At 30.9% G+C, this 16594-nt stretch overlaps 1 protein-coding gene and 2 long non-coding RNA genes across 4 annotated transcripts; 1 reads left to right on the forward strand and 2 right to left on the reverse strand.

Annotated features, from left to right (window-relative positions):
* Nucleotides 1–86: 86 nt before the first annotated feature.
* LOC111619942 lies at nucleotides 87–4780 on the reverse strand. Its single transcript, XR_002755841.1, has 2 exons — nucleotides 4720–4780; nucleotides 87–270 (listed from the first exon to the last, which is right to left on the reverse strand). It is a non-coding gene; the product is annotated as an uncharacterized LOC111619942 (long non-coding RNA).
* Nucleotides 4781–5506: 726 nt separating this feature from the next.
* Nucleotides 5507–8817, reverse strand: LOC111619941. Its single transcript, XR_002755840.1, has 4 exons — nucleotides 8799–8817; nucleotides 7724–7826; nucleotides 5779–5982; nucleotides 5507–5711 (listed from the first exon to the last, which is right to left on the reverse strand). It is a non-coding gene; the product is annotated as an uncharacterized LOC111619941 (long non-coding RNA).
* A 746-nt stretch (nucleotides 8818–9563) lies between these two features.
* Nucleotides 9564–12371, forward strand: LOC111619939 (serine-enriched protein-like). 2 transcript variants are annotated; one of them, XM_023361768.1, is made up of 6 exons: nucleotides 9564–9692; nucleotides 10722–10915; nucleotides 10987–11128; nucleotides 11196–11313; nucleotides 11381–11538; nucleotides 11608–12371. In XM_023361768.1, exons 1-6 carry the CDS (start codon nucleotides 9639–9641, stop codon nucleotides 12121–12123), a joined length of 1182 nt encoding a protein of 393 aa, XP_023217536.1. In that variant the 5' UTR covers nucleotides 9564–9638; the 3' UTR covers nucleotides 12124–12371. The 2 variants fall into 2 exon arrangements, with proteins under 2 accessions (XP_023217536.1, XP_023217535.1); XM_023361767.1 differs by having other exon boundaries at nucleotides 11381–12371.
* The last annotated feature ends 4223 nt before the right edge of the window (nucleotides 12372–16594 follow it).

Raw genomic sequence — 16594 nt, forward strand, 5'->3', positions numbered from 1 at the left:
CTGTTGCTGCTCTGTGTGATAGAGAAGATTATAAGGAAAGATATGTGATGACTAAACTACATAAAAAAATAAACCAAATACTTTAATGCTAATTCTATAAATAAATTTATTATCATTTACTAATGAACATAAAAATGTCGGATAACATATTTTAGGGACACTTTTTTAACATCGCAAAATATTAACCCAATATTATGTACTGTACATTTGTATATACTTTTCCATCCTCCTGAAATAACTTCAAAGTTTCTCTCTCACTGCCACAATAAACTACAAAAAAAAGAAAAAAATTTAAGCTAACTTTATGTAAGTTTGGTTTCAATACTTAATTTTATAAAATGGGTATAATTTACTTAATCAGAAAAGGGTAATAAAATTATCGTTTCCACACACACACATTATCAAATCCATAACATAATAGCGAGGTTGTGGCCGAAGTTTTCATCTCTGAAACCTGAACATCAAACGTCAAGCGCTGCTTACAAGATAGAGGAGCTCGATGTTCGACGTTCACATTTTAGAGATGAAAACTTCGGCTGCAACCTCTCTATTAATATTTGATACTAAACTTGAAAATCTGCGTTATTAAAACTTAACTAACTTACATTAAAACCCGATGATTGAGAGCAGCAAACTTAAGGCAGCATTGAATGATGATGACAGATTTGACCAACCACCCATTTTAATTGTGAAGATTAAAAGAGACAATTAGTGGCACCAGTTGTTGACATCTGCTACTTTTGTAAACTAGCTTTGACAGCTAAGCCAGAGCATGGACTTGATTGTCCAAAAATACTCGAGAAACTGACATTCAGTTTCTCGAGTATTTATTAATGAATTAGTGAGCTCAGATACACTGGATTTTCTGTATAAATTAAATATTAGATACTGATGATTACATTGAAAGACAGTAAAAATCTGACAAACGCATGTTTTTTGTACAGATTGTAATTTCAGAGTTGTCGTTATTAAAATTCCAACCCTCATATTAATTTGGCTCAACTTGGGTTTGTGAGCTGACATTTTCAATGATAACTGCATACAGGTCCCAAAATGTTAAAATAAATTTAAAAGCCAAACTAAGATGTACTGTACATTCATTTCTGACACTCAGCCTCATTTTGTTAACCTCATTAAAATCTTTAAACTGCAAAGTTTATGGAATCGTATTGTAAATATAAAAATTCACACTGCTTTTTTGGATAGCCAAATTTTTTATTATGCATAAAAAAGTTTAGTCTTTTTAGGATAGATTCAGTCACAGAAATTCTTGTAATAGAACAAGAAATGTTAAGTAATGAAAGAATCTAAATACAAATTAACACACAAATATTAAAATACTATTTAAATTAACGTAAACAAAATTTTGAAATACTTAAACTTCTCGTTTTAGAATGAGAGCTTAAAGCCTATTGTTTTAAGTATTGCAAGAGTAAACGTACCTTTTAGAAACAGACGTAAAATGTTCTCTTACTCAATTGCATAACAAATGGCAAACGCCTAACATAAAGTTTGGTGCCCACATTATTTATGTTTGAAACAATAATTGTTGTCAGATATTTGTCAGTAATGTAATTCTTTTACTTTAGTGAAAGCATAGACATGGTATTTATAAAAATGTGAGATAATTAATTCCTCAATGACCTTATTTTGAAGACTGTGAATGGCAACTGTATATCTAACTGAAGCCAAACAGTTGCCAAATTATATTGTTCTATATTACTAATACTACTATTAATAAAATGCTAAGTAATTTGGCATTAGAGGTAGGCATTAGGTGTAATCTCTTGCTAAATTTAATAATTATAAATAAATTAATATTTTAATAATTAATTTAGTAAGCACCTGTGTATCGTTATGTCTAAATTAATATGTTCTGGAAATGAGAATTGGACAAAGGTTCGGGTAGTGTAACTAGCAATATGATCACGTGGTAAATCAGATTAATAAAATATTCATTTAATTATAATTATTAAATTTAGCAAGAGATGACATCTAATACCTGCTTCTAGTGCCACATTACTTAGCATTTAATTAACAATAGTAGTAGTAATATAGCCCAATAAAATGAGGCAATCATTCGGCTTTAATATATAACTATTGGGTTTGGATGTTTATATTTATATATATCTAATTGTATTAAATGTTTGGTGAATATGTATTGTTAATATAGAAAGGGTGATAGCCCTATTAATCAAACACTGGAATGCAGCTTGTCATATATATATACAAGTGTCAAAGTATTATGCAAATGCTCCCAGACATAAAACTATAGAAATAAAAAAACGTTTTCTACATGCATCATTCTACATTTGTCAGAAGTGTTGTTCTATGTTCAACAGACTTTAAAACCTGAAAATGGAGATACAAGTCCCTGAAAATTTTTGTTCCACAGTGTAAATATTTCACATTACTGCTGGAGTTTGGGTTTATTATGTAAGTTGATACAACTAAGTGATAATGAAGAATCTAGAAAACGATAAACTTGCTAGTATGTTCGTTCAATGGTAAAATTAATACCAGTAGTCAAATGAGTAGAGAATCTAACTAGATCTACCCATTTAACTATTATTTCAATTAAGCCTTCTAAAATTGTCTATAAAAGTTTTGATCCTATACAAAACAACAGCTCAATAAATCTATATTACCCACTATACTTTTAAATGATTTAATATTTAAGTCTGCCACAGAACAAATTAAATTTCTAGCTATAACCATGTCCACTTTTAATTCTAATAGAAAAGAATAGATTGATACAGTCAAAAATGTCATCTTTATTTGGCTCAATTTCAAACAGAAGATGAAGATATAAATTGTATAACTGTTAGATTCTAATGTGACAGTCAACACACAAATTTCTTAGTGACCCTCCAAAATAACCTTAGTGCATTTTTCCTCCTAGAATGGTTTACAAGTTGAAAATAGAGGAAAGCGATCATCTTTGGTAATTATCTTCACTTTTGTTAAACTGTTATTCAATTCTATAACATATACAAAATTTTTGTAACTAAAACTAGCCTAATGAAAAAACTATTTTTACATATAATAAAACATTATACTACTTGAAAAAGAAGCATAAATTTCTATGTTTAAAACAAAAAATATATAATCAATGTGACATTTGTGAAAAAATATTATCTGAATATACAGCTTTATTTTTCAGTCAAATTAATTTGTAATTTTTTGCATTGTGTAGCTAACTTTTCTCATTTACCATGGATGTAGCTACCTGAATAAAGCAGTGGCCAGTTATATTAGACCTTGATCAATACACAAAATCAATTCTCACTTTTAAATTCCCAATTCCAGCTGCAACTTTCCAAGTCTTATATCTTTGGCTCCGATTCCTTTATAAAAGCTCATTAAAATTAATAATGGTAAATCTGTTAAAACAGTACCATGAGGTGTTTCATTATCATCATGTAAATCATCAGGCTTTTCTTTAGACTTAACTGTACAGTTTAAATATAAAAGTTTATATCAAAGTTGGAGCCAAGTTTAATCACTTGGACTTCAGTCAAAATACTCCAAAACCTTACTGTTAATATAAGAATTAATAAATCCTAGGAAGCAATTTTTAAAATCCGTCATGGATATCTTATTTAACTGTATACTCCATAAATTAATTTTAATTAAATCACAAAATAAACAGTTAACTTGTAATTGTCATATAAGCAATATCTGACGTATACATGAAAATCTAAAGGCAGGTTAATGATAAACACCATTACTATTGTTATGTAGATCTACATAACAATAGTAATATCCAAACTATCTACAGAAGTTTTATTATTGTTCCAAATTTAATATCTACATCATCATTAATACCATCTACATATTAGACTAACAATTTACTGTGTTCTATAGTGTTCTTCACACTACAAATTCACAGATTTATTGACAATACTATACCAAGATGTAAAATCACTGATAAATCTGTGAAAATATAATACTGAACTTGACAATGTTCTTCCATCATTTAACTGGATAGTATGCTTGTAATGTGTTCCCTTTATACTGACCTTTTCAAGATACAATGATTTTTTCAAATTTCAAATTCAAACTTATAAAATTGAATAATTTTAACAAGTAAGAGCAACCGAATCCAAAGTATGTGTGTTCAAATGTTATATCAATGTCAAAATCTTTAAAATTGTTTTGAAAGATTTTGATACTAGTGTATTCTAAAGAAAGGAATAAAGAATAGGTGTCAATGATGCAGACAAAATAAAACATAAGATAAAATAAATACAGATAAAAATAAGTATACTAAGCAAAGGTGACTGCAATTCAAACAGTTTTTCAAACAGTGAAAATGGTGCCACAATTTTTAAAATTACTGCAATTCAAATTTCTTTCGTAGATGTACTGTACAGTACATCTCCATCTGTTCCAATGCTCTTAAATCATCCCTCTCTCTGATCAGGAGGATGAAGACAGTGGCTTGAAGAAGTATCTGTACCTCTGGGTCTAATGTGTAGGTGGCTAAAGTTTTACTATGCAACTTCTTGTGTGTCAGCCTGTTTATGCAACCATATCTATGAAGGTTTCCGAAGATTTAATTGGACTATACCCAAGTCCATCAGAGCAGCAGGCTTACGCCTCACCACTCTTGCTGTCCAGCCATGAATATGTACAGGTATGTATTAAAATTAATTACAGCAATAACCAAATATAAATACATATACAGTAATAATTGCATAATAAAAACCATCTTACTTGAGTAATGTAATTGCAGGCATCCCAGGATCAGCTCCTCTCTTAAAACCTGCAATAAAAACATATTTTACTTCCAAAAACAAGTTATTACTGAAAAATAATTTTAGACTTCAAAAACATTATTTATATATACTTTTTATTATATTTGTATGTACAAGTTACAGTTAATGAGAATAATATGCTCTTACATCTCTCTCACAAGTTTGATATATTATTCCCACATTGCCTATGATTATCATAGAAGCAATATCAGTTATATTATATGAAAGTTTTTCTTATAGATCCTTTATTACTTGAAATTAATACTTAAAATATAACAAGTAATTAAACAAATCATTGAAAAAACTAAAAATTATTTTAAAAATGGAATTACTTTTTTCCAAATTTCTAAGTTTAATTCACCCTCACANTTAAGAAATTTTTACAGGTAAAAAAAAATCCTTGAACTTAAAACCAATTGTTCTGATGATAAATGTACAGCTCAGATGAGTTGAACTTTCATCAAATGACAATGCAAATTGTATATTTCACTATCAATTATATGTAATTAAAATCACTGACAACCAAGCTTTGAAGTTACAAACTTAGGTTTGTGGCATCACTTACAGTCTTTCTGTATTGATTTTAGAAATAAATATATGTCATATTTAATCAGATATCTGATGAAGTATACCACCTCAAACTCGATTCTTTAGAAATCTAGTTTGAAGTGCCATGCTTGACCCGATATCCAATTTAAATTGACTGGCAAATTATTTTCAAATCTTTCCTTAACAGCCCAGAATGAGTTCAATAGCTCAACTGATTCTACCTTATAATCCCTCAAATCTCATAAAATACTTATCAATTTTTAAGATTGTGCATAGAATTCAAAACATGTACAAAGTTTACACCCACCTGTTCACTTCTGTCTATAAAACTCGTGCTGCAGATGGAACACGCCATAGTCCGCGATACGCTAAGCGGCGACTGCACCGAAGCATTTTCTATACCTAAAAGATAGTGTCTGTGCTATAAACAAACTATTTTTAGTTTTCCTTTATAAAATTTGGTAATTACCATTTGCCACATTTTTCTGCAAGGAGTATAGTTCCCGTTCGACAACGGGCGTAAAATCCGCCAAACTCAATCCCGTTAACATCGTCGACATTTCTTCTACGTTGCTTAAAGAAAAGGTGGAATAATTGTTCAAATCCTTGTTTGCTTCTTTGTTTTCTTTCTTTGAGGCAACTGTTCCTTCGGCACATTCAGGATTCTCCATGGCTAGAAATTTTGAGAGAGACTTTTCAATTAATGCGCTATGTACTGATATAGCAAATAATAATAAAAAAGCCTCACTTATACATTTAAAGATATGATAAACACAATTTAAGCATTGTTTATTTGTTTTTTGAAACGTGTTGTACTATATTTAATATTCTCAAACAATTTAAGCATATAAAAATGCATTTTAAAGATATACAATTTGAGAAAATATAACACAAACATTTAAAACATTAAAAGTATTGCAATACTCTAGCCCACACCCATGTTGCTACCTGTCAAAGTCCACCTATCAGACAACAGAAGATATTTATTAAAAATTAATCACATTCAATTTTAATAAATATTTTTCATGTTTACAAATCAATGATTAAAATAACAGTAAAACTTATACAAATAGAAAAATGTAATTTAAGCCAGAAATTGCATATATGCTTCTGATGAGATTCAGACTATATATTTCACATTATTTTAACCATTAAATAATTAACTGCTTGGAAAATTATATCTAGGTATATAAAATATTAAAAAGTGAACTCATAGATATGTAAAAAAAACTTATTTTATCACAGATGAAACTGTAAATAGAGTGAACACATTACAAATTATGGTTAATTTACCAACAATATTTACTGGTGGCATTTGCATACATATTATGAATGTTGTCAATTCACTACTTACAACATTATACCTGTTTACAATAAGGTCTCTCAACTACCTAACCATCCCGTCAAAATGTAGGGAATAGGGACGCGGATGAGACAGCTGGACGGCCAAAACAGTTAAGGCGTCGGCCTACCACTCCGGGGATCCGGGAACAAATTTGGACGAGTCAAAAAAATCCCCAAAAAATTTTTCATGGACGGTTCATTCAGATATGTCAAGTCCGAATCTCTCGCCATCCCACCGCTGCAATTTTCGCACCAGTGGCAACGAGTACAATTAAAACAGACTCTCATAATGACTAAAGAGGGAGAGACAAAAAAGGAAAAATAATGGAAATGACAATAATTCAAAATTACAATTAGCAATATAAACTTCTCACGATGAAAAAGAAACAACGTTTGGAGAATTTCCAAACAACTTTTAAAAAATAACCGAAATTCCATAGAGTCCAAAATTTCAAATAGTTTTTATTATTGCGAGTATGATACCAAATTACAGTTTCATATCTAATGGAGATGAATCCTTCATCAGATCATCTTACCATCCAAACAATACTTCACTTCTCCACCTTTATGCAATCTTTACTCGAGACATATTTGATTAAATTAACTTTCTATTTAATTTGTCACACTATCTTATAAGAATAAACAATCCAAAGTTTTATGTACAGTACAGAATATTAAATCTATCAATGTCTTGTTGCTATTTGGTTGCATTCTTCGATACCATTATCCATTATGCAATCAAAATTATCCAATCTTTGAACAATTTCTTTAGAAGAATTTGTTCTTTTATATACATCATTCGACATAAAGAATTTTATATTATTTGAAAAAATAAGATAATCTGTGAACATATCCACGTCAAATTATCAGATTAAGAAACAATTTCTAATTGCATAATAATGCTCAATAAGCTAATAAAACCACGTGTTCATCATATAACATCCGAGATTATTGTAATTATCATCTAAATTAGATTTATATTGTTTAAGATTTTAATTTTAGAGAGAACGAAGCAATATTCCACAGAAACAATTACTTCGATTTAATTAATAATAATAAAATTAACGTACCAAAGCCAGAAACCGTTCACAGATGTAACTTCTCACGATGGTGCAATAGAGTACTTTCCTGGCTCTGCCTCGGAAAATCGCCACCAGGGGCGCGTCTGGATTCCTAATACCAATTTAAATTGAATTAAAAATTAAAATAAAATCGAACGTACAAAATATGTATTAATTTTAACTGTAAATTATTTAATATTTTTTAAGTATAAAATAAATTTAATTGCTAGTTTCTGGCATTCTCGTATAATCTTTATTTTATATGCATCACGATTTAAGCATTAAATTGGGGAAATTTCTTTTCAAATTATTTAATCATACATATTCGAGTTGAGTGATTAAATTTTAATAGCATCGGCGTGCCATTGTGATATATAATTTTTATTATTTTTAAATTATTTCTGTCTGCTTGGTCATAGTTTGTTTACATACCAACCGCTACTCGCCTCTGGCGCTTTAATACACGTCATTAGAATTTTTGATGACATCACTATGGCTGAGTAACCATTTTGTTGTCGTATCGATCATGCGTTACAAAAAATTCCCGAACAAACATGAATACAATAACATGATAACTCGATGTACACATTTTAGGGCGTAGCTGCTTATTTAACTCAAAAATACCGGAATTAATATTTAAATGTCACCAACTTAAACCGTAAACAATCAGAAATTATTCTTATATAAGCTTAAATTATTATTCACTAGCGTTATTAATCAAATATGTATCGTCATAATCAGTGGCGCGTTAGAGCTTCATGGGGCCCAGACGAATTTCAATTATCAACTTCACAGTATTGACTCATCGTTTTTCGGGAGAAACTTTCTTACAAAGCATTGTTGGGGTCCTCGGGCAATTTCCCGTGGGATAACGCGCCACTGTTTATATTTTCCGTGTTTTATATCAAAAATTAATATTTCGTGGTACTCTCGCTGTTATATATAACAAAGGGAAAGTCACGCAACTCGTTGTTATACTTAAAGGGTACAAAATAGATAAAATTCATTAATTTTTTAAAAGTAAGCAACGAAATATAAACTGAACATTAAGTAAATTTTCCTTTCAAGTTCGGTTTATACTTACAAAACACAGCAATAGTTTCTTCTTCCTGCAACCAGGGCAAACTTGGCGCATTTTCCAATTGCAGTACAAGTAGAATGGCCCAAAAGTCAATTAACCGAAATATATTTTTTTTAATGCTCATAGCTGCAAATTATTCCATATTAAATAATCTTAAAAATACATCTAAGTTATTCGATAAATTTTTACCGTTAAAAAGGTAATGTTATTTTCGTATCTATGTAGGCCATATTCGATCAAAATGGCGACGTATAAGCGGAAATTCGCCACAGTCAGTTAATTAGGCTAATTAAGAATTACTTATTCGTTTTTTAATTAGAAATATATTATACAGTTTTATTGTGAAATTAAAACATTATTTTTTGAATTAAAACTGTTTATTAATAATTTAAAAATGGTTTTTGAACAAAGCGCCCCTCGTGATTATTTGAAACTTTTCGACATTTTTAACAATTAGAAGTACATTTACGACCCATTTCATATTACATTAATTTGTTAAAATACGCGTAAAATATTTATATATTTGTTAAATAATTAAATTTATTAAAGAAATACATTGGCATAATTTGTTGTCACAACGCTACATAACCTAATGTAACCTATCCCGTTCTTCATTAACCTAATTAATTAAAACGCATTAAGCCGGATTACGTTCATTTAGAATTCGATTAATAGACATCGGAGAGAATAAAGAACAATTTGTATTGCATAAATATTGAAATTAATCGCTTTTAATCCTTTATATATTTTATTTATACGTCGAAACGTTATTAAAGTGGAGAAATAAGAAGAAAAAAGGCAGAAGGACGAAAGCAGGTCACGCGTCACGATCGATAAACAGTTATGAGGTGGAAGTGTCGTGCGGAGAAGCCGTCTCTCGAATGCCCGAAACTGGAGGTAAATTAATTAATTTTGCCATTAAAATAGTGCTAAACTCTCGAGTGATGTTTACACGTTCGATAAAGGGCGTTAAGAGATAGAATTTTGATAAAAATAACGAAAAAACCGCCGCAGAATGTCAACATCTTAGGCCTACGAACTAACAGGTGGGCGGCAGGTAGTTGTACTCCTTTGGCAAATATAAAAAAATTAAGAAAAAAACTTAACTTCGCTTTCTATCGAGCGTGTAAACAATCGAAACGAAAGTAAAAATTGTTATAAAATATGATTTTTCCGTGATAAATGGCGCGCAAAACCATTTTAACTCAATTCCCCTCGGCATAATCGCTTAGTAAACACCCGATACATGCTCTTAAAATAGCACGAAAATGTCGGACTTGATAATAAATACCGTTGTTGTTAACTTGATTTTTATGCCAATATACAAAATCTTCAAATATATTCTAAGAAATACGTTCCATCTTGTTTAAATTACACACAATTCAAGTGTTTCCAACACGAAATATGATATATGCAACGTCTAACGGTATACTTGATTGAATATTTGATCTCGAGTTCAGTATGGATCATATTCGTGGATTTTTCGCAATAATTAGCTTTTCATTATTTAGAATGTAAAAAAAGTAAAGGAACTGTGTCTTTGAGTCCACGGTTTTTTGTTTCCATAAGATCTATTATTAGAAAGATGCGTTGGAATCGCCAGTTCTTACAATGAATTTCCTCAAACCCGTCTGGCATTCTGACCTTACTAACAATTGATAATTTATCTTAAGTAAAATTAAAGAATAAGATTTCCTACCTACAATTCAAAGAAGCCAAGTTATAACTTAAGCTGTAATTCTTCTTGACCCTTGATTGTGAAGTGAACACGGGCCTGAGTTCTTCTCCAGAAAGCCCTATGGCACTGTACTTTGTAGTTATACGTTAAGGGCATAAAATTTAAAAAAAAAAATCGACTTTTCGTTGGAATCTGAACAATTTTACCAGCTTTAATAAGCATTTTGTTGTGTTCGTTCTCATCAACAGGTAAATAAAATGTCTGATGAACTCATATCTAATGAAGATACTGAAGATTACTCCGTTTTCGAGAATAAGAGCGGTCTGGCAGAAGACATGAAGTTTTTGGCAAGTATGCCCGAGCTGTGTGATGTAACGTTCTTGGTGGGTGAAACTAGGGAGCCAGTTTGTGCAGTAAAAGCCGTTTTGGCGGCGAGAAGCAGGTGAGTTTTTTGAAATTTATCTAAAAACTAAAGCCAATAAAATCTTTTCTAACGGGAAAACTTTGAATTAGGGTGTTTCACAAGATTCTGTACACTCAGCAAGTTGCTCCAAGAGAAATTCAATCTCGGAAGAGAGATTTTAGCAAGGAGACAAAATTGAAATTATTCCTGAAGCGCAGTAGTGAGCCTATTTTAAATGTACCTTTAACGCAGGTGGGTGAGGTCAATTATTTCGTTTAAGTCCAGTTTGGATGCTCTATGGCGTAACTTACTTATATAGGTGCCATTTAATGCGCACCAAACTTTGATTGTCGAAGAATTCGAGCCTGACGTCTTCCGGCAATTAATCGAGTATATACACACGGGATGTGTTACGTTGCAGGCAAGAACACTCCTGGGTATGATTCTTATTACTGTTTTACTCCTAAAGACCGTATTTTTTCACTGGTGTTTGTTTTTTTAAAGGATTGATGAATGCGGCTGATTACTATGGACTCGACGAGCTGAGAAGAGCATGTATGGGTTTCGTACAGTGTTGTATCAATGTGGATACAGTCTGCGCGCTTCTATCCTCGGCAGAGAAGTATATACAATATAAATGTACAAAATCACTGGTACAGAAGGTAAGCTATGTTCTAAATCAACCAATTTCTTGTGAATTAATAAATAAAGACAACTTTGACGCTTTGCAGGTTCTAGAGTTCGTAGATCTTCACGGTAATGAGGTTTTGGGATTAGGTAGTTTTGCCCTGTTGCCTCAACACGTCGTTAGACTGATACTATCGCGCGAGGAGTTGAAAGCCGATGAACTTACCAAATTTCAGGCGGCAGTCCATTGGAGTAAACGTTATTGCGACGTTGTCCCCAGTTCAGAATTGCGCGACGTCATGTCAAACTTTCTCGAGTGTATAGAGTTTTACAAGATCCCCGCAGGAGTTCTAATGCGAGAAGTTCACCCCCTTTCCGTAGTGCCGGATCACATTATCATGAACGCGCTGGCCTTCCAAGCAGATCCTTCCAGTGTGGACATGAACAAAATGGGCACACCTACAAGATTCAGGAGGACCTCGCTGATGTACCCATTGGCCAACGATGCCTGCAAAAGCCTTTACGATCAAGAGATGGCCTCCAAGGAACCCGCAGAAGGGGAGCGACGTAAGGGGAGAACCAGATTATATAAGAGAAGCAAGACGGTGGCCGAGAGTTGAACTTTCACTGCCTTTTTCCATGGATGAAATCTTATCCATTGCCTTCTGTGATTTTTCTCGTTGGAAGAGTGGAATTGATTTGCGTATATTTTCTTATCCATATTTACCGACGACGTGTGATCAGTTGGAGTATATTTTCTTCACTCCGATCGTTCTAATTTGTTAAAATATCTGTGACTAGTTTTATTCAGGTTGCTTTGTGAACGAGAATGTGTCATGTTTACATAATAAAGCATACGAAAAGACAACTCAGAGTGAACTTTGATAAACATTTTACATTATAGCATCTCTTCTTTAAGAATTTCCATAAGATAAACTCTTTTATATGAAATATTTATAGAATTCTTCAGGATGTGGTATTTAAATTTGTTACACTTGATCCTGGATCAAGCTGGCCATTCTAATTCAATGTTCAAGCCCTGTTCAAGATAACCATTGATCTTTAAACTACTGAATGTCACTATTAGTATCATTTCTTTATCTAAATTTAAAAACAATACTTTTTAAGAGTTAATACTATACTTATTTTGCTAATTTGATAGTTTAGTTTAAAAAAAAATGGCAAAGGATAGATTAACGCAATCATTCCTAAACAATAGAATAATTGTCCAAGTTACAAGAAAATCCGTTAATTTATTATAGAAAGGCAACATATTATATATTATATTTGGGGCCAATTTTGTCAATTACTTGCAGGCTTGAACTGTAGTAAAATGCAATGTTCAACTAATTAAGACTAGAACCTAATAAATCTGCCTGCTTCCCTAAAGCAGCAGCCAGATTTTCTGCTATTTTAGCAAAGGTGTCTGCAGCTTTGAGGATAATTTAAAAATAACTGGTTTTCTATGGAACACATATGCTAAATAATGATTTTTATAGGGTAACCCAGCTTACAATGACACTACAAAAGATTAACGGATTACAAACAGCATTTGACTCAAGCTGTTTGCATTACATTTTAATTAGGTTCGAATTTGGTAGGATGACAACTTACTATGTGCTCGTCTGATCTCTTGAATTAAGAGACATTATTATTAATAATGTCATTGTTAACGACTTGTCCTTTTAATCACTTTATAAAAATGTCTACTGTGAGACTAATTTATTTTCCTCAATACTGGAAATGTGTCATATAAGCCTGTTGCTGCTCTGTGTGATAGAGAAGATTATAAGGAAAGATATGTGATGACTAAACTACATAAAAAAATAAACCAAATACTTTAATGCTAATTCTATAAATAAATTTATTATCATTTACTAATGAACATAAAAATGTCGGATAACATATTTTAGGGACACTTTTTTAACATCGCAAAATATTAACCCAATATTATGTACTGTACATTTGTATATACTTTTCCATCCTCCTGAAATAACTTCAAAGTTTCTCTCTCACTGCCACAATAAACTACAAAAAAAAGAAAAAAATTTAAGCTAACTTTATGTAAGTTTGGTTTCAATACTTAATTTTATAAAATGGGTATAATTTACTTAATCAGAAAAGGGTAATAAAATTATCGTTTCCACACACACACATTATCAAATCCATAACATAATAGCGAGGTTGTGGCCGAAGTTTTCATCTCTGAAACCTGAACGTCAAATGTCAAGCGCTGCTTACAAGATAGAGGAGCTCGATGTTCGACGTTCACATTTTAGAGATGAAAACTTCGGCTGCAACCTCTCTATTAATATTTGATACTAAACTTGAAAATCTGCGTTATTAAAACTTAACTAACTTACATTAAAACCCGATGATTGTGAGCAGCAAACTTAAGGCAGCATTGAATGATGATGACAGATTTGACCGACCACCCATTTTAATTGTGAAGATTAAAAGAGACAATTAGTGGCACCAGTTGTTGACATCTGCTACTTTTGTAAACTAGCTTTGACAGCTAAGCCAGAGCATGGACTTGATTGTCCAAAAATACTCGAGAAACTGACATTCAGTTTCTCGAGTATTTATTAATGAATTAGTGAGCTCAGATACACTGGATTTTCTGTATAAATTAAATATTAGATACTGATGATTACATTGAAAGACAGTAAAAATCTGACAAACGCATGTTTTTTGTACAGATTGTAATTTCAGAGTTGTCGTTATTAAAATTCCAACCCTCATATTAATTTGGCTCAACTTGGGTTTGTGAGCTGACATTTTCAATGATAACTGCATACAGGTCCCAAAATGTTAAAATAAATTTAAAAGCCAAACTAAGATGTACTGTACATTCATTTCTGACACTCAGCCTCATTTTGTTAACCTCATTAAAATCTTTAAACTGCAAAGTTTATGGAATCGTATTGTAAATATAAAAATTCACACTGCTTTTTTGGATAGCCAAATTTTTTATTATGCATAAAAAAGTTTAGTCTTTTTAGGATAGATTCAGTCACAGAAATTCTTGTAATAGAACAAGAAATGTTAAGTAATGAAAGAATCTAAATACAAATTAACACACAAATATTAAAATACTATTTAAATTAACGTAAACAAAATTTTGAAATACTTAAACTTCTCGTTTTAGAATGAGAGCTTAAAGCCTATTGTTTTAAGTATTGCAAGAGTAAACGTACCTTTTAGAAACAGACGTAAAATGTTCTCTTACTCAATTGCATAACAAATGGCAAACGCCTAACATAAAGTTTGGTGCCCACATTATTTATGTTTGAAACAATAATTGTTGTCAGATATTTGTCAGTAATGTAATTCTTTTACTTTAGTGAAAGCATAGACATAATATTTATAAAAATGTGAGATAATTAATTCCTCAATGACCTTATTTTGAAGACTGTGAATGGCAACTATATATCTAACTGAAGCCAAACAGTTGCCAAATTATATTGTTCTATATTACTAATACTACTATTAATAAAATGCTAAGTAATTTGGCATTAGAGGTAGGCATTAGGTGTAATCTCTTGCTAAATTTAATAATTATAAATAAATTAATATTTTAATAATTAATTTAGTAAGCACCTGTGTATCGTTATGTCTAAATTAATATGTTCTGGAAATGAGAATTGGACAAAGGTTCGGGTAGTGTAACTAGCAATATGATCACGTGGTAAATCAGATTAATAAAATATTCATTTAATTATAATTATTAAATTTAGCAAGAGATGACATCTAATACCTGCTTCTAGTGCCACATTACTTAGCATTTAATTAACAATAGTAGTAGTAATATAGCCCAATAAAATGAGGCAATCATTCGGCTTTAATATATAACTATTGGGTTTGGATGTTTATATTTATATATATCTAATTGTATTAAATGTTTGGTGAATATGTATTGTTAATATAGAAAGGGTGATAGCCCTATTAATCAAACACTGGAATGCAGCTTGTCATATATATATACAAGTGTCAAAGTATTATGCAAATGCTCCCAGACATAAAACTATAGAAATAAAAAAACGTTTTCTACATGCATCATTCTACATTTGTCAGAAGTGTTGTTCTATGTTCAACAGACTTTAAAACCTGAAAATGGAGATACAAGTCCCTGAAAATTTTTGTTCCACAGTGTAAATATTTCACATTACTGCTGGAGTTTGGGTTTATTATGTAAGTTGATACAACTAAGTGATAATGAAGAATCTAGAAAACGATAAACTTGCTAGTATGTTCGTTCAATGGTAAAATTAATACCAGTAGTCAAATGAGTAGAGAATCTAACTAGATCTACCCATTTAACTATTATTTCAATTAAGCCTTCTAAAATTGTCTATAAAAGTTTTGATCCTATACAAAACAACAGCTCAATAAATCTATATTACCCACTATACTTTTAAATGATTTAATATTTAAGTCTGCCACAGAACAAATTAAATTTCTAGCTATAACCATGTCCACTTTTAATTCTAATAGAAAAGAATAGATTGATACAGTCAAAAATGTCATCTTTATTTGGCTCAATTTCAAACAGAAGATGAAGATATAAATTGTATAACTGTTAGATTCTAATGTGACAGTCAACACACAAATTTCTTAGTGACCCTCCAAAATAACCTTAGTGCATTTTTCCTCCTAGAATGGTTTACAAGTTGAAAATAGAGGAAAGCGATCATCTTTGGTAATTATCTTCACTTTTGTTAAACTGTTATTCAATTCTATAACATATACAAAATTTTTGTAACTAAAACTAGCCTAATGAAAAAACTATTTTTACATATAATAAAACATTATACTACTTGAAAAAGAAGCATAAATTTCTATGTTTAAAACAAAAAATATATAATCAATGTGACATTTGTGAAAAAATATTATCTGAATATACAGCTTTATTTTTCAGTCAAATTAATTTGTAATTTTTTGCATTGTGTAGCTAACTTTTCTCATTTACCATGGATGTAGCTACCTGAATAAAGCAGTGGCCAGTTATATTAGACCTTGATCAATACACAAAATCAATTCTCACTTTTAAATTCCCAATTCCAGCTGCAACTTTCCAAGTCTTATATC

The sequence above is a fragment of the Centruroides sculpturatus genome, unplaced genomic scaffold, assembly GCF_000671375.1.
Source record: "Centruroides sculpturatus isolate CEXI.00-Female unplaced genomic scaffold, Cexi_2.0 scaffold235, whole genome shotgun sequence".
Taxonomy (NCBI): Eukaryota; Metazoa; Arthropoda; class Arachnida; order Scorpiones; family Buthidae; genus Centruroides; species Centruroides sculpturatus.